General features: G+C 48.8%; 1 protein-coding gene and 1 long non-coding RNA gene across 6 annotated transcripts in view; one reads left to right on the top strand and one right to left on the bottom strand.

Moving 5' to 3' along the window:
- FBXO10 (F-box protein 10) overlaps window positions 1–19,803 on the bottom strand; it is a 68,730-nt gene that overhangs the window by 7,134 nt on the left and 41,793 nt on the right. For 2 of the 5 annotated variants that reach the window (XM_043547258.1, XM_037902186.2), the window contains exons 6-9: window positions 13,994–14,064; window positions 12,517–12,669; window positions 3,250–3,525; window positions 588–898 (exon numbers count right to left, since the gene is read on the bottom strand). In XM_043547258.1, the coding sequence (XP_043403193.1) occupies window positions 588–898; window positions 3,250–3,525; window positions 12,517–12,669; window positions 13,994–14,064 (811 nt within the window). The remainder of the gene's footprint in view (window positions 1–587; window positions 899–3,249; window positions 3,526–12,516; window positions 12,670–13,993; window positions 14,065–19,803) is intronic. The other 3 variants (XM_043547260.1, XM_043547261.1, XM_043547259.1) reach the window with 2 other exon arrangements.
- Window positions 11,090–18,816, top strand: LOC122465948. Its single transcript, XR_006291105.1, has 3 exons — window positions 11,090–11,835; window positions 16,951–17,108; window positions 17,301–18,816. It is a non-coding gene; the product is annotated as an uncharacterized LOC122465948 (long non-coding RNA).

Here is a 19,803-nt window from a genome sequence, read left to right as displayed (position 1 = left end):
TATTACTATCATTACAAGTATATTCCATCAATGGGAATTCTCTCGTTCACAATCTCCTAGCCTCTCCGACATGCATGTTTGTTAAGCAACAGAGTTGCTGCACATGAGCAGTGCTGCTCTGCTCTCCTGTGAAGGGAGGGTGAATTCTCGCTGCTCCTGTTTCCCTTTGATTACCTTAGTGATGCTACAAATGACTAGCAGCTTTCACTACAAATCCAAAGAATAGAAGCTAAGACCTACGGACTTTGACCATTCTTCTGGGATTGACACCAGCACTGAACCCAGGTCTGGTTTCCTCGTAGTGCACCAATCCATCCAGCCTAATGAATTCAGGAGAGACAAATTCAGACTGGAAATAAGGGGCACATTTTTAAACAGTGAGAATAATTAACCATGGGACCAATTAACCATGGAAGCATGGTGATAGATTCTCCATCATGGGCTATTTTTAAATCAAGATTGGATGGTTTTCCTCTAAGATGTGCTCTAGTAGAGAACAAACAGGACTGTATTACACGGGAGGTCCGAGTAGATGCTCACAGTGGTCCCTTCTGGTCTTGGAATCTAGGATTTGTTTGAACACCCACCTTCATGTCTGCAGTCTGTAACAACTGGAGGCCACATCCCCGGTTGCCTATGATGTCGTTCTCAACGACGACCCCGTCACCCTTGGAGGTGATGCCGTGGCTGCTGTTGTCATAAATGCCATTGCCACGTAGCTCCACTCTGGCCTCGCTTTCGATCAGCACCCCCCCTAGGCTGTTGCAGGAGATGCTGTTGTTGGCGATTCGTGTGAGCTGGCTGCTCTGTAACACAGCAATCCCACTGTCGTGGTTGGCATGGATGGCGTTGGCTATGATGTTAAGTGCTTCGCTGCTCTTGACGTACAAGCCAGCGGCTGCAAAAGAGGGGGAAAGAAGTCAGTGAACTCGTCTGAGGGAATAAAACAGGGCAGGTGAAGCAACTGGATCTGCTGGGCAGCCAGAGAAACAAGTCTTCCACCAGTCTGTGACTGGGAAACTCCGAATGTGCTTAACCGTTCAACACCCCAAGTTCTGGACTGGAATAAACCCCAAAATGCCAAGAGAAACTCAGGCTAACCGGCACTCAGGTTTGTGCTAAGGATCAGCGAGCCTCGACTCTGAGGCCGTGTGATAAGTGAAAGGGGGGGGAGAGCTCTCTTTTATGGGCACCCAGCCAGCCAGTTAGCTATAAAGTACCTCTTGGTGTCTGTTCTCTGCTTGCTTTACCTGTAAAGGGTTAACAAGCCCACAGGTAAAAGAAAAGGAGTGGGCACCTGACCAAAAGAGCCAGTGGGAAGGCTAGAGCTTTTTAAGATGGGAAAAAAGCTTTCCCTCTGTCTCTCTGTTGTTCTCTCTGGGCTGAAGAGACTGGGGCAGCAGGAATGCTGTGTAAAGTTTGAACCAGGTATGAAAAATCATCTTCCATACCTAGAAGGATTCATTGGGACAGGGAATGTTTAGATAGACACAATCAGGTTTATTTCTTTTATTATCTGTAAGGCTTGTGGACTCCTCTGTGCTCACCCCAGATGCTTTTGTTGCTTGTAACCTTTAAGCTGAACTCCCAAGAAAGCTAGTTTGGGTGCCTAATTTTTCCAATTGCTCTTTTAAAATCTAGCAATAGCCTAAATTCCAGATGTATTTTCTTTCTTTTTGTTTTTAATAAAATTTGCCTTTTTAAAAAAAATACCTGATTGGTTTTGTGTCTTAAAAGGTCAGTGCATATGTTATTCAATTAGCTGGTGACAACAGCTGGGATTCCCTTTTGTTTGTTTTCTTTTTTGGCTTCCCTGAGGGAGGGGTGGAAAAGCCGAGGGGCCTCAGGGAAAACTTCCAAAGTGAGTTTTTCCAGGATTTGCAAGAGGCAGTTTTTCACTTGGGTGGTGGCAGCGTTTACCAAGCCAAGGTCAGAGAAAAGCTGTAACCTTGGGAGTTTAATGCAAGCCTGGAGTGGCCAGTATTAATTTTTAGAATCTTTGCGGGCCCCCACCTTCTGCACTTGAAGTGCCAGAGTGAAGTGCCAGACACTTGACAGGCTGTCTTTGGACAAAGCAGGGTGGGTTTGACATTTGTAACACAACCCCAAGGCCAGGCTAGTTCACAAACCAGAGAAATTTTGCACGGCTCTCGTGACAAACTCCAGGATGTCAGCACTGAACTGGTCAGACTCCGGAATGGGAGAGGGCAACAATACTGTACAATACTGAGCACAGAAATGACAGCTATGATAGAAACTGAGAGCTACCGGTTTGCATAAGAGTAATATAGACGCTGCCCAAGGGTTCATTAATGTAGCGGCATCTCTGGTTTCCTGAGACTCAAGCTGACCCTTTATTCAGGGCTGTAGAGAGAGGGATTTTACATACCCCAGCTGTGGTTTCCCATGTCTTCCTGATCTTCTGCTACTACTCCCGTCACCTGTCCTGCCCCCCACAGACAAACTCCAGCAATTAACCTCTTGCAGGAATCAACTTTCCATCCAAGGAATTCTAGGTGGGGCTCGCTTTGGAGCTCCTCAACGCTGCTCCCTACGCAAAAACTTTTTCTCCATCTCCCTTCGAAAGGGATGAACCCATAGGCCCTGCAGCTTTTTCGCTTCCTGAGTACCTGCTCCTTTTCTGCAGGGGGTGAAGAAAATGGCTTTAAACTACCTTTGTGCTTCCTGAATTGTTGCCCAGACCAGTGCTCACTCTGGCTTCAGAACAGCCCAATGGCTGCTGTAAGCCTCACCAGCATGTAATGGCCCTCTGAAGACTCTCTGCGGGGCTCATATACAGCCAGAGTACAATGCACTCCAGCCACACACTCCTTTCCACCCTGCAACCTTGGGGGCTGCCAGGGCCTGGTGTAACATGGTTCTACTGGGATATGCCCAGAGAGGAAAATCCCAGTGATGGAAATCCTGCAATGGTTGTTTCCACCCCCTTTGTAGCCTATATAAAATGGCTGCAGCACTGGAGAAAATCCAGTCCCTGGTTTAGAGACTGAATTTATCCTCTGCAAGGCAGTGCCAGGGCGCTACCACTGTTAGGCATCACTCCCCTCCAGTCTGCTCCTCCATATTCGCCTTGCTCCATCATACTCAGAGCTGCACAGTTACTGTGGTTGTGATCTCTGCAGTCCCAGGAGACCCCGAGCACATCTCTCCGGGGACTCAGTGCGGGGATGGAGTCAGCCCCTGGACAGCATGTTTGGGGCAGGCCCAAGCAGCTGGGACCACGTTCACCTCCATTGTGATTGATGCTGTTGGACTCCACCAGTGCCACGCTGATGGGCCTTCGGGAGGTGAAGCGCTCGTCCTCGCTGTCCAAATCATTCTCCCAGCTGGCAGCTTCACCCTCGTCGTTGAAGTTCTCGTTGCCGCCTTGGTTGGCGAGATAGTCGTTGGCATCATCTTTGCGGCAAAACACGGCCACCCCGTAGATGCTGTTGTGGCAAATTTGGTTGTTTGTGATGTGAGGGAGACTGGATGACATTATCCATATGCCACAGCCCTTGTTACCTGCAACATGCAGAGACAGACCAAAGAGTAACAGCCAGGCTCCAACCATGGGCTGGCCCCACTGGCTTAGGCCCTGTGCAGACCAGGGCCGGGTACAATTTTTCAGGCAAAACTTTTTTTCAGCAAACCATGCAGCTTTGATGACACCAGAACATTTCGGGAATTTGTCTCGGTTTCACCAAATGGTTTCAGTCAGAAAGAAGCCCCTGAAAATAAATTATGAAAAAAATCGAACCATTTCCATTTTTCACCTTGAAATGACTTGGCGTTTTGACATTTCCTTTTGTTTTACTTAAAAGAATTTAAAAAAAAAACCCACATGAAAATGGTCAAAATTGAAACAAAACAAAAAAAATGCCATACAAGAAGAGACAAAACTTCATTACACCTGAAATGATTTTCTGTTCCACTTTTCGACTCGCTGAAAATTTTGAAAAAAGAAAAGGCATACTTGTGGCACCTTAGAGACTAACCAATTTATTTGAGCATAAGCTTTCGTGAGCTACAGCTCACTTGGCTTATGCTCAAATAAATTGGTTAGTCTCTAAGGTGCCACAAGTACTCCTTTTCTTTTTGCGAATACAGACTAACACGGCTGTTACTCTGAAACCTGAAAATTTTGAAAAATTCCATTTCCGGTTCAACCTGAAACCACTGGCCTTGCCAGCAAACTGAAAAATCTGTTATTCACACAGCTGTACTATAGACACCTAGTGAGAGACAGCCCCTGCCCCATAGAGCAGTTTGAAAATTAATTATTTTTAATGTTTTATCTGAAATGCTTTTACCTTAAGAATAAATGTGCTTGTGTACACAGAGCCGTGTAGTAACTTAGAACTGTGGGCCATTACGCTGTTCATAGACCAGAGAGAAAGCAAAACACAACGCTGGCCTGTTTAGGCCATCTGGCTCGCTAGAAATATCACAGTGTAGGCAGGGAACTGTGCAGCCTGGAAATACCCCGTCAGAAGGAAGAGACACACAGGTCTCTACCCAAGAGAGGGGGACAGCTGGGGAGCGGGGAGTCTAGAGTGGAGCATGGAGGGGGAATACAGGCGTAGTTGCCCTGAATGGTGACACCTACTGTGTAGCAGAGGTTGGACAGATGCACATTGCTGCAATGATCCATTCATTTCTCTTTCATTTCTGATTTGCTGCTACCTCTTATGTCGACACACAAAAGGAAGGACACCCAGGCTCAGATCCTCAAAGGCATTTAGGCACTTAACTCCCACTGAAATCAAGTTCCTAAACAAAGCATTTTGGGGTGGCGGGGCCCGTGAGTTTGCGATGTATTGTACATACTGCCTTGGCCTTGTGGCTAGCGGCCTGGGCTGAGATCCAGGGTTCTAGTCCTAGCTTTGTCACAGACTTCCAGTGTGACCTTGGGCAAGTAGCTGAGTCTCCTTGTTACTGAGTTTCCCCACACGGAGGATAACGCTTCCCTTCTCCTCAGGGGCGTTCCAAGGCACGAGAAGTGGTCAGATATCATAGTAATGATGGACCATGAGTGCCTAGCCAGGGAGACGTCAGTGCTATGCTGGCTAAGTGCTCACAGCCCAGGTGGTCTGAGAAGTTGGTGCCATTACACTTCCTCTTGCTGCATATTGGAAGTAACAATTTCTGCGACTTTATTTTCTAGCCTGAGCGGTATCAATGTACGACTCTTCTTGCCAAAAGGGCCATGGGGTCTTTTAAGACCCTGCACAAACAGGCAGGGTCCTGGCTTATAAAAGGCTCATCCAAAGGATCTCACACACGGTACAATCTCAGTGGCAGCCTCAGGCCCACAATATACAACCTACAAGGCTTCCAGCTGTCTGCTCTGCTAGGAGCCCCTCCTCACACTGACCCACCAGCCAAACAGTCTGATGGACCCAACTTACAACCCTCAGCACCCACAGGCTGTGAGAGGGGTCCGCAGCCTGCTTCTCTGCCCTGCTTTGACAGTTGCTCACAGAGGCGGATTAAGATTTACTGGGGCACTGAGCACAAAGAACATTGGGGGGCCCCCTACATACACCCCTGCCACAAGGCCCCACCCCCTGCTCCTCCCATTGTCCCAAGGCCCTTTTTCCTGTCCTGGTAGGAAGCTAGGGATGTGAGAAGAGCTGCCCAGGGAGCCCTGGACCCTCCATCTTCCCTGGGCGGTGCACCTGGGGGGCAGGGACTACTCTCAGGCACCCCAGACCTCCACCCAGGGCAGGTGGGGAGCCCATGGCCCTCCACCTACCCTGGGAATGGAGGGTGTTCAGCCCCCACAGGAGCTGCTCAGCACCTCATGCCTGAGTGTTTTGCATAAACAGATCATCCCCAGCTCTGGTCAATTACATGAGACTCACACTTTCAAAAGTAGTAGAGGGAAATCTTGAAGATTTTGGTCCAAGCATAGGCACGGACTCCGTAGGTGCTCCAGGGCTGGAGCATCCAGAGAAAAAAATTGGCAGGTGCATAGCACCCACAGGCAATAGAGCTGTAGCCCCAGCCAGGGATCAGTAGTTACTGGGCAGCCCCGCCCCCACCGATCAGCTGGGAGATGGCTGTGTTAATCGCCTACGAGGGGTTCAAGGTTTGTAGCCCCTGGGCTTGCGCAGAAGAGGCTGACACTGCCCGGGGTAGGGCCCCTCCTCCAGCAGCCTCAGGGACCTGCTCCTGCTCCAGCCAGGGTTAGGGGTGGGCGAGGGGAGAGCACAAGGCTCCCTCTGCTCTGCAGAAGCCCAGCCTGATCAGCAGCGGTGAGACGCTGCTCACCTGGGTCGCCCTGCCTCCTACCTAGATCTCCTGGGCAATGTCCAGCTCCCAGCCGGCCCCAACTGTAGGCAGCACTAGGTGAGTCCTGTTTCAGGCAGAGGGAGTCTGGCTGGGGGGCGCTGCAGTATCAGGAGAGGGGGCAGAGAGTCCACCATGGGCACAGTTTGGGGGTGAGGGGACATGCAGAGTCTCTGCCACTGCCTTCCCCCATTTCTGCCAGTGCCTTGCTGCTCTGCTCTGCCTAGGTGGGGAAGTGTCTGTCCTCAGGAGTCAAGAGTAACAGCCGTGTTAGTCTGTATCCGCAAAAAGAACAGGAGGACTTGTGGCACCTTAGAGACTAACCAATTTATTTGAGCATAAGCTTTTGTGAGCTACAGCTCACTTCATCGGATGCATACTGTGGAAAATACAGTGGGGAGATTTATATACACAGAGAACATGAAACAATGGGTGTTACCATACACACTGTAACTGGAGTGATCAGGTAAGGTGAGCCATTACCAGCGAGGGTGGGGTGGGGGGGAAGAAGAAACCTTTTGTAGTGATAATCAAGGTGGGCCATTTCCAGCAGTTGACAAGAACCTCTGAGGAACAGCGGGGGGCGGGGGAATAAACATGGGGAAATAGTTTTACTTTGTGTAATGACCCATCCACTCCCAGTCTCTATTCAAGCCTAAGTTAATTGTATCCAGTTTGCAAATTAATTCCAATTCAACAGTCTCTCCTTGGAGTCTGTTTCTGAAGTTTTTTTGTTGAAGAATTGCCACTTTTAGGTCTGTAATCAAGTGACCAGGAGTGCCCTTTAAGGGAGAAGGGGGAGGGGGAGAGAATGTCCTGCCCGCCCCCCCCCAGGATAGGAAAAATCTGGGGGCAAATTTGTCTCTCTCATTCCTCCCTTGCACCCATGCATCCTTTATCCAAAATACTCATTTGGCACTGAAGTTCAATAGGTGTTAACAAAATCAGACAAAACAGAGTTTTTCGAAGTGTGATTTAAAATCCTTTCCCCTCTCCATGGCTCAATATTCTGTCTCTTAACTCTTGTGATGTCATTTCACTAGTTTTCCTGTTATCGTAGGCTTTGTCTGGACTAGCATTTGTCCTGCTGCTGTAATTGATTGCCAATTGCTTGGTAAGTGACTGTAAATGCTAATCTAGATGCAAACATTTGCAAAGTATCATGACATGGTGGCTCAGCCTCAGGCAAACCACAAAACTTTTGTGCCCCAGAACAAACATTTGTGGAGAGCTGCAGTTATCAAAACAATTAGCATTTACGATCAATTAGCTCAAACTATAACAGGTCCACCAACTCTAGTCTAGGCAAAGACAAAGCATGTGTCCCCCAGGCTACACAGGACTTGGATTTTTAATATAAAAGGAGGCAGCATGAATGTAGCTTCCCTATCCAAAATAAATTTGTCCCTTTTCACCGTTGCATGTACATATAGAACACAACAGAATAGGTTGGGGTAAAAGAAACCTGATTAGTGAAAAGAGGCCCTCAAAAAAAATCTTGTTTTGAAAATAGTTACAGGGTTGGTTTAGTAGTCAAGATTTTTGAGGTTGTTTAAGTGAGATACAGTCCCACTAAAATAAACGTAACATCCAAATCTTATTTTTTTTTTTTACACATACTTGGGGCTCAAGCTATGGCTCTGATACTGATATTACTCTCTCGGGATCAATCGTGGGTAATTTCCACCCCCCACTTCCCTTTTGGGGAAGCAATAATTAAAAACTATTCAGGGACTGGGGTAGAATTTATGGGGCAAATTTAGTTCATTTGATCAAGAGGTTCCCAATACATGTCCTCCCCCTGCATTATGAGCTTCTTTTAATTTTCAAAGTACTCTAAAATCCACATGCATAATGAGATTATCTAGAAAACAACAAGGAGTCTGGTGGCACCTTAAAGACTAACAGATTTATTTGAGCATAAGCTTTCGTGGGTAAAAAACTCACTTTAGTTTCGTGGGTAAAAAACTCACAGTTAGTCTTTAAGGTGCCACCGGACTCCTTGTTGTTTTTGTGGATACAGACTAACACGGCTGCCTCCTGATACTTGAGATTATCTAGGATATTGGTAAACCACAACAGGGCCAATGGTGCAAGTTTGGAATAATTTGGTTCAGGTGTTCCTCGGATATTGTCCCCTCCCCAATAAGAAGAAAATTTTAATATTCCAGTAGCTCTAAAACAGACCTGCATAGGGAGATTACCTTGAACAATGGTATTCCACAGCTGAAACTGAGGTAGAGGTGAACTCCCATTGAGATGAATGGGTCATTTCACACCAGCCAGAGCTAGTGTGTCTTTGGAGCATCCTAATTCATCAGAGCACACCCCACTGAGGTGAATGGGCCATTCCACACATCAACAGTTCTCCTGTACTGCAGAGGGCTGTGCAGAGCCCCTTCCCTTACACTAGCTCCCTGAAGTAGGTCCGAAGTCTGGGGCTCCCAGCTATTCCTCTTCCTGCCTCCAGCTGGTGGATGTGCTCCTCACAGCCCATCAGTTACCATCCCCCTTTCTTCCCATGGCCCTTCCCGCCCAACCGGGGGAACGGTGGAGCCAGGAGGAGGGCAGAGCTGGTAGCTAAAGTGGCAGATCATCCCCCTCCCACAGGTGCCCTCCAATCGTGCCCCCTCACTAACCTCTTCCTCAAGAATCAAGGGAAATTAACCAAAAACATGGTTAGTGCAGGTCTTGTTTACACTACAGTGCCTTTGCCAGGATAGCTATGCCAGCTAGACTCACCCCTGCTTAGTACCCTCTTCAACTCAAGACGTGTTTCAGACTCCTGCTGGCATTGCCAGTCTGACGTGCCTTCTCTGGCTTGTCAGATTGGGTTTATATCTGCTGGTGAACCACAGTGCCACTCATTATACTGCTTCCCAGGCTGGTGAACCACCTGTGGTTCATTCATTTTATACCAGTGTAACTCCACTGATTTCACTGGGGTTGCTCCTGATTTACACTGCACCAAGTGAGGAGAGAATCAGGCATAGGCACCGACTCGGTGGGTGCTCCAGCGCTCAAGCACCCATGGGAAAAAACAGTGTGGTGGTCAACACCCACCAGCCACAGCTGTTCAGCTGGGCTGTCGTTCAGCTGTTCGGCAGCTGGTATGGGGCCTCGGGGGAGAGGGCAGTGCGGGGGCAGGAAGAGGTGGAGCAAGGGCGGGGCCTCGAGGGAGGGGTGGAGTGGGGGTGGAGCACCCCCCAGGGAAAATAAAAGTCAGCACCTATGGGTCCAAGTTCTGCATTTTATTAAAATGTTTAACCATTAGGCTCTGCTGTCTCCTCACGCGCAAGGGATCCTGGCTGCCGGCCCCGTGCTGGGGTCCTGGCTGCCAGCTGGGACCCCATGGTGTGTGGGGGCACTGGGACCTGGGGAGGGGGGCGGCAACCGGGATCCCTGGGGCATGGCAGCAGCAGAATCCCGCAGCCGCCAGATAACTAGCCTCCCTTTCTCCTTATTGCTTTTCTGCCCCCACCGCAGCATATAGAGGCTTCTAATTCCAGCTCATGGCATCAGCACCAAGTATGCATATTGGAACAGCTGCTTTACCGTTCATCTTGCAGCCGAGAAGCCAGAATAGGGAAAGACCTATTAAGTTTCATGCCTTTCCCCTGCTGGTGAATGGATATTTCCTTTTCTAGTAAGGTTTTGACAGTCTCAGGGAATGCATCTTCTACCACTGCCCCTGCAAGGTCATACTACAGCCTCCAGAGGTGAGTTTTCCCAAGGAGTCAACCTCGTTTTTCTCTTTCCTAATCACATCCCTTTACTTCTACTGTAGTCACCTCTACCACATAGCTCGCTAAATAATCTCACTATGGGTTTACATAGTCAGTGAGGCAGCATGATCTTGGCACTGGACTAGGACTCAGGAGGCTTGGGTTCTATCCCCAGCTCTGCCCGTGGCCTGCTGGGTGACCTGGGGGAAGTCGTTTCCCCTCGCGGTGCCTCAGTTTCCCTAGCTGTAAAATGGGGATAATGATACTCACCTTCTTTGTAAAGCGCTTTGAGACCTGCTAATGAAAAGTGCTAGATAAGAGCTTGTTATTAATAATGCACATACATCACAAGGGGCATTACTGAAATAATAAACCTACTAAAAATAGGAAACTGTCACCCTGCACTCCCCAGTTAGAGGCTTGTTGTCTTTGCTCCTCCTTTCCTGTCTCTTTAGCCCTAATTCTTGCTTCACCTCTTGCCTCTCTCCTCATTAAGGGACCAATCCAAAGCACACGGCAGTCAACACAATGACTCCCACGGACTTCAAAGGGCTTTGGGTCAGGCTGTACATACTCGGGTGCAAGGCACAGGAGCTCATACCGGGGGTTCCAACAGCTTTTCACATGTGCCACCGTTTCATTTTGATCCTGTGAAACTGGGATTTACTTATTGCTCCAACCTGAGCATTTAATTTTAAAAACGCAACTAACAAGCCAGAGCATATTTACTCTCTCCCCTTTTCTTTCACCTAAAGGGACCTGCTGTTCTCATTTGAATTCCCCTATTCTCCTATTAATCTGTATGTCCTCCTATCACTCCCACCACTGATCCCAGATAACACTCGTTTCTGGACCTCCTATAGCCCAAAACAGGCTAATTGTTGCCCAACTGGACCACAGCTCTCAGCTTTGGGTGACCAGGGACTTTTCCTAGAGAAGTCTTCCCAAGGCTTGAGACATAAAGACAGCAGCACTGGTGTGAGGTGAGAGCTGGCCATTAGCGGCTGTTCTGCAGCCCCTGCAGTACACACCTATCCCTACGGATACATCATTCTACACAAAGGGACAGATTCCCTGTCCAATCCACTCCCTGAGGGCAGGCTCCAAGCATGACAATCAGGGTCTCGACACCCCAAGGGGAGAACAAAAGGTTTAACACACACCCCCCATAAGCAGTTAAACCAACGGATTGCATGCTGTGTTATCGTACAATGAACGTATAGCAAGTAAGATCTTTACGAAAGCTTGGAATACACTGAACTGAACAGTCGTTACGGTAATGAATGCATGTGGAAAATTGTAGTTTTAAACGTGGTGCAACTTCGGCAGCATCTCACAGCCAGACGAGGGCGGCGCCAAACACTTAGCCATTGTCCAGCCCAGGAAAAAAAGCAATGAGGAACTATGCAAGCAAACAGAAACAGCTCAAAGCTGCAAAGAAAACCCCAGTGTTTGGGAACGAAGGGCTGGTCAATACTGGAAACGTACATTGGCCTAGCTGCGTCTCTCAGGGATGTTAAAAACCCACCCCCCCGAGAAATGTAGCTACGCCAACCTAACCCCTGGTGTAGACAGCACTAGATGGACAGAAGAATTCTTCCGTCAACCTAGTCTCCATCTCTCAGGGAGGTGGATTAACTTACAGCGATGGCAGAACCCTTCCGGCTGCTGTTTTTCACCCCAAGCAGGTCTCTGTTGCACAAACTGCATGGAAAGAAAACAGGAGTACTTGTGCATGGAGTGTCTGTGCCGAAGCAAGCTGATAACAGGAGGGCTGCACAGACGATGAACCAGAGGGGAACGGGCTGAGCGTCTGGTAATTAAGAACTTGGGGAGGCTGGGTTTGAGGAGATGGGACTGGAAGGGCTGTTGGCAACAACCTGCCAGGAGTAGCTAGGCTGGTGAGAGCCGGGGTGTGACCTTGTGATTGTGGACTTTTTGCAGATACAGACTAACACGGCTGCTACTCTAAAAGGAATTTTCAGAGCACCAAGGCCCCTGAAGGTACAGGGAAGGTGGTGAGAGAATCTCTTACCGGTCTGGGTAGTCCCCAGAATGTCAGACCAAGGCAGGACAAAGGGAGTGGAGATCGGCTACAAGTCCCCCATCATGGATTCCCCCAGTTTAAAGGAGTCCAGTGGACACATAGCCAGCTCCCCTCATCACCAGGGACCCCTCCCTTGGCACAAGGGTTGTGTTAGGGACAGGGAGAGGGAAGGAGGAGTGGCTATCCCCAGCTAGGGTATTGTCCCTTGAGGACCACAGTCTGCTGGCACAAGTTAGAGCAGCATCTAGGCTGCTCTTAGTTGTGCTGGGGCAGAGAATCAGGGAGCCATAACTGACTTCCTTCCCACCTCCCCTGCCCCTGCTCAGCATGGAATCCAACTCTAAAGCTGCATAGGACCCTTGATGAAGCAAAAGGTGGGGGACAGCACAGTAGGACGTGGAGAGCTGAGGGCAGGAGTCCAAGGCATTTTCCATATTTTTGGCTTCTTACCATAAATGGTGTTTCCTTCGATGAGCCCCTTGCCTCTCTCTCCCACGACCACTCCATCCGAGTAGCCACAGCAGATCAGGTTGCTCCTAAGGACAGGGTCACCCCCGCGCCGGATGTCCACCCCTCCCCACTGGTTCTCACGAATGACGTTTTCTAACACAGAGCAGGAGAGAGAAAAATCACCAGAGAGCCCCACTGAAAGAATGGAGGCCGTGCTGTGTTCCTATGCACAGTCCACCCCTGGGGCATAGCTGCTAAACAATTATACATCTGACAGTCACACACACTGCTGGGAAGTCTTGCAAAGCAAAGAAGCTGAAAAGCAAAGTGCGTGTTTGTAACAGGGGCAGAAGAACCCAGCTGGGGAAGTGCGGAAATGACGCACATACAGCTGAACTGAGTAAATTCACAAAACACATCGAATTATATCCTGACCCCAGTGAAGTCAAAAGCAAAATGACGAGAATGAAGCCAGGATTTCACCCACCATTTATTTAGCAAATTTCAAAACCTCTTTTTGTTTGCAAATCATCCCATATAACTGGCCTGAATTTGCTCTTGGCGAAGTTAACCGGATTCACAGGATTGGGCCTGGATAAGCACCGTTCTCTACCCAATCACAGAGGGGCCTGACCCAGCTCAGTAGAGCAGCAACACAGGAAAAGGAGATGCAAGAGCAACAATGGCTGGAGACAGGACCAATGGTTACAGCAGAAGCAGATTACTGCTTCTGTCTTTTGAAACAAAAGAAAAGATTTAATTTTAGCGTGAGCCACACTATTACTATCTTCTACGTTCTAGTGAGCATTTATCCTGCACTGTCTCTTGGGAGCAATTCAGGCTTTTTTAGAAACATATTAACTTTTTAAAAAAGTCCATAGTGGTGGGTCTGTATTTACTTTTTTCTGATGGAAAATAGGGCAACAATTATAATCTTGCCCTATGGAACAACAGAAAAGATTTAATTAAGTACAATTACTGTCCATAACTGCAAACAGAGGGCAGCAGTGTATTCAGCATCTTAGGAGTATCACCAGTTCTACATAATTAGCCTCCCTCCTTCACACGTATATGTTAAGCAGAACAATTGCTAGGGGAAACAACTCCAAGATGCCGCTGAAGTAGAATAACGTTGATGACTCAAGCTCGCCGTGAAAACCAAATACTGGACGAGTAAAAATACAGTTAATCTGGAATGATGCTTCCATAGCACAGCTCTACGAACAAACAGTGCCAAGGAGAGACCAATGATTCCAGTGAAACAATACAGAAAAGACACGCCTACACCCTCCCTTATTGGCGTATGGACTGATGATCTAAGTCTAAGGCTGATTCCAATAGAGTTTGCACCCAGCCACTGAGTCTAAAACAAAAATAACTTTGCAAGAAAGATGCATCTAAGTATGACTTAGAAGCCTGACGCCCATTAGGAAACACTGTCCATCATGCATAACAAAGCTGGTTTTAAATTATATACCTATTATTTGGCCTCTTCCATTCTCATTCACTGCTATACCAGCTGCAAGCCCCTGGAATATATGGTTCCCACTAGAGTAGAAAGAAAGGAAAACAAAGTTAGCTGCCAACATTGTTGCTCTTTGTATTATATGTTAATCACACACAGATTTGCCCTAACTAGACTTTCTGGGTTAAAGGAACTGATGCAGTAGCCCTTATATCCTTTACACATTACCCAGCAGAGAGCGCTTCTGTTCAAAGTGCTACCTGGTTGACTGGCTCTAGGCTGTAGTTCATTTCCTTTTCTTCTTTAATGAGACTGCATCAAGCTGTGTCGTGATAATAAAATGGTCATGTGTAACGAGGAAAAAATAGACGGAGGAGAAGATACATGCAGAACTTATAAGACAACCGAGCTGCAGGTGTTTGGATAACTTTCATGTGGTTCAAAATATGAATTGTAATGCCAATCAAATGGGGGAAAACACACTGAAATACAAAGCAACAGAAGCAACCCTAGCATTAGAGACAGCTATTGTTGGAAGTGTACATCATATTGCAAGACCCGCTAATATACTTGTTATAAAACATAAAGAAGTCACAAAATTAGGAAACAGCAGGTTTGAAAATGCTCTCAACTCACAGATCTTCATAAATGTAACCCCGCAAACTGCAGTAAAGGGCATCAAATGGGATGATCCTCCATTAGCGGAATACAGAGAGAACCCCCATAACGCACATCAACGCGTCAATGGAAGGCAAAGTAAACTGGAAAAAAATAGGCCAGATTCTGCTTTCCAATGCAAATCCACAATTCAAGTGAAGCCACATGGGTTAGTCCCAGCTGGCAAAGAAGCTGGCCTGATCCATCAAAGCATAACGTGCACATTTTATTTCAAAGCAAAAATAAAAGTCAGATATTTTGGCTCAGAAGCACCATGGGACAAATCTTATTGTCATTTACACTCCCGTGGTGTTGCGTGAGTGTAAGTAAGGGTGGATTTTGGCTCAGTAAGTTGCACTTTGTTTTCAGTTTGCTGTGTCATAAAGAGGAGTGAGGCAAGCAAAAGGGTAAAAACCACGGAGCTGTTTGTTGGAAAGGCAATTACAGTCTGATCCCACAGACACTTACCCACGCTGTCCCAATAATTTCAACAGGACCCCTTGCACGAGCGAGGATTTCTCACGAGAATAAAGGGCCCTACGTCTCACATCTTAGCAACGTTGGGCATAAAAGGCAACGTGCTGAAGTTTTAGCCCCCCTATTCTCACTGTAAATAAATGAGTTGTCGACGTTTGGGATACGTCTCTGTGCATTGCACCATCTCCGTTCGTGTACTGTGCTCCAGCAACAGGTAACATGGGAAGTGCAAAGGCCCAGATCCTCAGAGGTTTGCAGGGCCACATCTGGTTATGGAAATGTATGGCGGGTCATGAATGCTCATGAAATTGGGAGTTGGAAGGCGGGAAGGCTCAGGCTGGGGGTGCGGGCTATGGAGTGGGGCTGGGGATGAGGGGTTCAGGGTGCAGGAGGGTGCTCCGGGCTGGGACCAAGGGGTTCGGAGGGCGGAAGGGGGATCAGGGCTGGGTCACGGGGTTGGGGCACAGGAGGGGTTCAGGGGGGCAGGCTCCACGTGGCGCTTACCTCAAGCAGCTCCCAGAAACAGCAGCATGCCCCCCCTCCAGTTCCTATGCGGACACGCAGCCAGGCAGTTCTGCGCGCTGCCCTGTCCGCAGGTGCCGCCCCTGCAGCTCCCATTGGCTGTAGTTTCCAGCCAATGGGAGCTGCGGGGCAGCGCTTGGGGCAGGGGCAGTGTGCAGAGCCCCCTGGCTGCCCCTACGCATAGGAGCTGGAGTGGGGACATGCCCCTCCTTCCCGGAGCTGTGCAGAGTGCAGCAAGACACCGACCCCGCTCCCTGGTGGGAGCTCGAGGACCAGATTAAAACAACTGGAGGGCCACTTGTGGCCCCCGGGCCGTAGTTTGTCCACCACTGCTCTACACCCTAAATGGGCAGTGTTTTATAACAGACAGTCTAAGACCACAGGAGGTGCTGAATGATCATATGGGCATCTGGCCATTATATATTGAATGTCTCAGTTTGCTCAGTACGCTCAGAGCATGCGTTCATTTACTCCTATTTGCAATTTTATTTGTACTATACAGAGAAGCATCCACATTTTCTCTATCACTAGCGTGTGTTGAGAAAACTGCAGTAATAACATTACAGCATTATGCGTTACGATCTCTCTGTCCCTGAAATACAATGCAGTGCTCACAGAAGACGCAATATTTAGAGAGCTATTTATATAGAGAGCTGCTGCCACACAACAAAAGGAGAAAGTACCACACCTCCACCCACAAACAAATACGCATACACACATCCACCCAACGATTTAATTCGGTTGTCTTTCCAAAAATGCATCTTCTGTGAGGCGATGCAAACATTTAGAATGATAGCAGCTCATTCGTGGGTATAACTCACTTCAAAATGCACTGGGGAAAACGAACGCCGCCCGAACGTTTTGTTCTGCAGCGTGATAGTATCATTTAAAACCATTGCTGCTGCTCATTGACGAGCCCTCTGTGCAGGCTCCATGGACAAAGATCAGGCAGCGGAATCTCTTGTCAGTGCCACCTCGTGTCTTTATACTAACGGGCCATGGCCTGCCATTGTTCCATGTACACAGCTGTCTGTTGTCTCTGGCCTTACACTTAGATTACAAACTCTGTCGGGCAAAGATTGTCTCTTTGGTAAATGTCTGTACAGTGTCTAGCACGGGAGGGGGGGGTGCAATCCTCTAGCTGCTATCACAATACAGATATAAAAAACAACAACAGTCATAGGGGTTAATGGGAGTTTGTATAAAAACAGATGGGTGGTTCATGTGTGACTACTTACCCTTTGCACCGACAGTGCCTACTCTGAGAGGATGGCAATGAAATTTTCAGAGGTGACTTTACTCCTATTTTACAGATGGGGAAACTGAGGCACAGCGTGGTCATTGGCTGGAAATCTCTGCGTCTTGCCAGAAAGCTCAAGACAACACCCTCTCTGGTAGGGAGGGCACACGGATAGGCAAGCAAGGAGAAGGGGAGGGAGAGGACATCTACAGAACTCTCGGCTTCAAGGAGGTACTAATGATTCGGGTTATTCAATGCCAACAGGGTTTAAACTGAGCATAAGGTTCCCCATCCAGGGGGAGGCAAGAGCTTCTGGCTGGCTGTTTGCAGGGATGGTGGTTCAGCCCTGTTGGAGAGGGGATGGTGAGTGGAGCCAGGAGGCGGAGACAAAAGCAGAGCCCTTCCATTCTCGTTTGCACACAGGATCAGCACGTGGGCTTCGTGGTGGGACAGCTGGAGGTAGATCATCATTAGCAGCAATTGGAGCTTGTGATGTGCATGCAGCATTTGCCAAGAACTCAGTACCTGTCAAACTGCACTGCACCGCCAACAGGCTGCTTTCATCCACCTGGGCTGCCCTTGCCGGGTTGTTATGAACTTACTGGATCACGCTTTGAAATATACCGGTGCCGTATCGCATCGTTGATCAGCAAACACATCGGCGTGCGCCACCGCTGCTTTGGTACCACACTGAGAGTGCGCATACAATATCCCCTTCTCCTCCGAGTCCGCAGAGCAAACTCAGCTCAGGAAGGGAGACTGAATGCAGGAGACGCAAAAAGAATTGTTCCCCTGGGGATCATTTCACTCTAGCCAGGGGAAACGTTCTGGGAAACCCAAGGCCCCTGGGTGCTGTACCAGTAAGTCCCAACAAGGGGCTGGTAGGTTGTGAGTCACCTAAGGCTGACTTGTCACTGCACTTCCCAAGCACCCCCACATGGGCCAAACTGAGGAGACGATCAGTTACGGACCGGATGATTAAACAGCTGCACAGGAGGTTCAGCTTGTTAAACGCAAGACAGGGGGGCAAGGGAGGCTGGGAGGAAGCGCCAGAGATGCCCCGGATCGCCAAGCAATGAGATCTCTTCCCCCTGCGCTGAGGGAGAAGGTAAAAGCCTTATGCTCCGGAGAACAAGCACTTGTGTAGCACATTGGGAATGACGCACATGGCATTGGACCTACGCAGGAGTGCGTGAGGCCTGTTTGCCGCGAGGCGTCCTGGGGGAGGGAACCCTGCCCTGTGACATAGAGAACCTGCATTCTCAAAGGAGCAGTTTCATTGATGTCAGCGGCATGACATCCTGGAGCACCTGCACATCAGTGTGATTAAGGGTCCCCCACCAGGGCCAAAATCCCATAGCCTCCTAGCAGTGATGGGTCATCATCCAGGATGAAAAGAGCCTCCGCCTGCAGGCAGAGAGGATACGTGAGGCCTTTGGCAATGCTGTGGAATGGGAAAGGGTTACTTCATCTCCAGCATGACATGATCTACTGTGAGAAGGTACAAGCTTTACAGTCATGTATTAATAGTCACCCCTCCAGCACCTTAGGGTCTGTCTTCACCGCAGTTAGCGCAAGTTAGACTCACTTGAGTGACTCCTCTCCGGTCAGCCTCGCTCGCCTGAGAATGGCCTGGCCGCAAGAGAACACTGGGGCTGCTGGCTCCTCCCTCGGGGGTGCTGCTGAGATTTCTGGGAGCCCACCCCATGGTTTTTTGCGCTGCACTCTGCTGAGCCGCTCCAGGCACTCTTTCCCAGTGAACTGTGGGAGAATTTGTCTGTCGTGTCTGGGCATACCGGAGGAATTATGGGAAGGCACTGGAGGACTTGTAACTCTCAAGTGGAGCTAGCCTGCATCCACGCTGCAGGGTGGCCGTGTTAGCAGCTGATGAGTTGTGCTAACTCGAGCTGTAGCCGATGGACCAGCCAACTCAAGGGAAAAGCACCACCGCACTCGAGTGAAGTGGGGTGGGGGGGTGGGGGTGGATGGGACTCAGGTTAGGGGCAACACTTGAGTTATAACTCAGGTTAACTGTGCAGGGAAGACAAGCCCTGAGATTGTAGCTAGCCCCTCTGCAGCCACCCGGGAGGCAGCAGAGAGCACCTCATAGATTCAGAGGCCAAAAGGGACCATCATGCTCATCATAGCACAGGCCAGAGAACTGCCCCACAATAATTCCTAGAGCAGGAATCCTAGAAAAACACCCAAACCGAAGTTAAAAATTGTCAGGGATGGAGAATCCACCACGGCCCTTGGTAAGTTGTTCCAATGGTTAATCGCTCTCACTGCTAAAAAAAATTATGCCCGATTTCCAACCTGAATTTGTCTAGTTTCAACTTCCAGCCACTGGATCACGTTACACCTTTCTCTGCTAGACTGGAGAGCCCATTATTAAATATTTGTTCCCCATGTAGGTACTTACATCAAGTCACCCTTTAGCGTTATTTCTGTTAAATTAAATAGACTGAGTTCCTTATGTCTATCACTACAAGGCAGGTTTTCTAATCTTTTAATCATTTTCATGGCTCTTCTCTCCACTTTAGCAACAGCCTTCTTAAATTGTGGGCACCAGAACTGGACACAACATTCCAGCAGTGGTTGCACCAGTACCAAAAACAGAGGTAAAAATCTCTCTGCTCCTGCTCGAGATTCCCCAGCTAATGCAATCCTGGGATGCATTAGCTTCTTTGGCCACAGTGTTGCACTGGGACCTCATGGTCAGTGAGCTCTTCAGCCAGCTCTTTTAGAACTCTTTTAAACCCCCACTCCCTCCTTTGGGCAGTATGAGCAAGGGCTGCCCAGAATCATGGTTTCTGCAGTCAGTGGGGCCTTCCCTTGGTGGGAGCTCATGGGGAAGGGAGAGGGGAAGGTCAGAGTGGGCAGACATAGCCAGGACTCTGCATACCTCCATGTCCAGCAGAGCGGG

This window comes from Chelonia mydas, chromosome 5 (genome assembly GCF_015237465.2).
Source record: "Chelonia mydas isolate rCheMyd1 chromosome 5, rCheMyd1.pri.v2, whole genome shotgun sequence".
Classification (NCBI taxonomy): Eukaryota; Metazoa; Chordata; order Testudines; family Cheloniidae; genus Chelonia; species Chelonia mydas.
The sequence above is the reverse complement of the archived record's forward strand: the minus strand, read 5'-3'. Positions and strand labels throughout refer to the sequence as shown.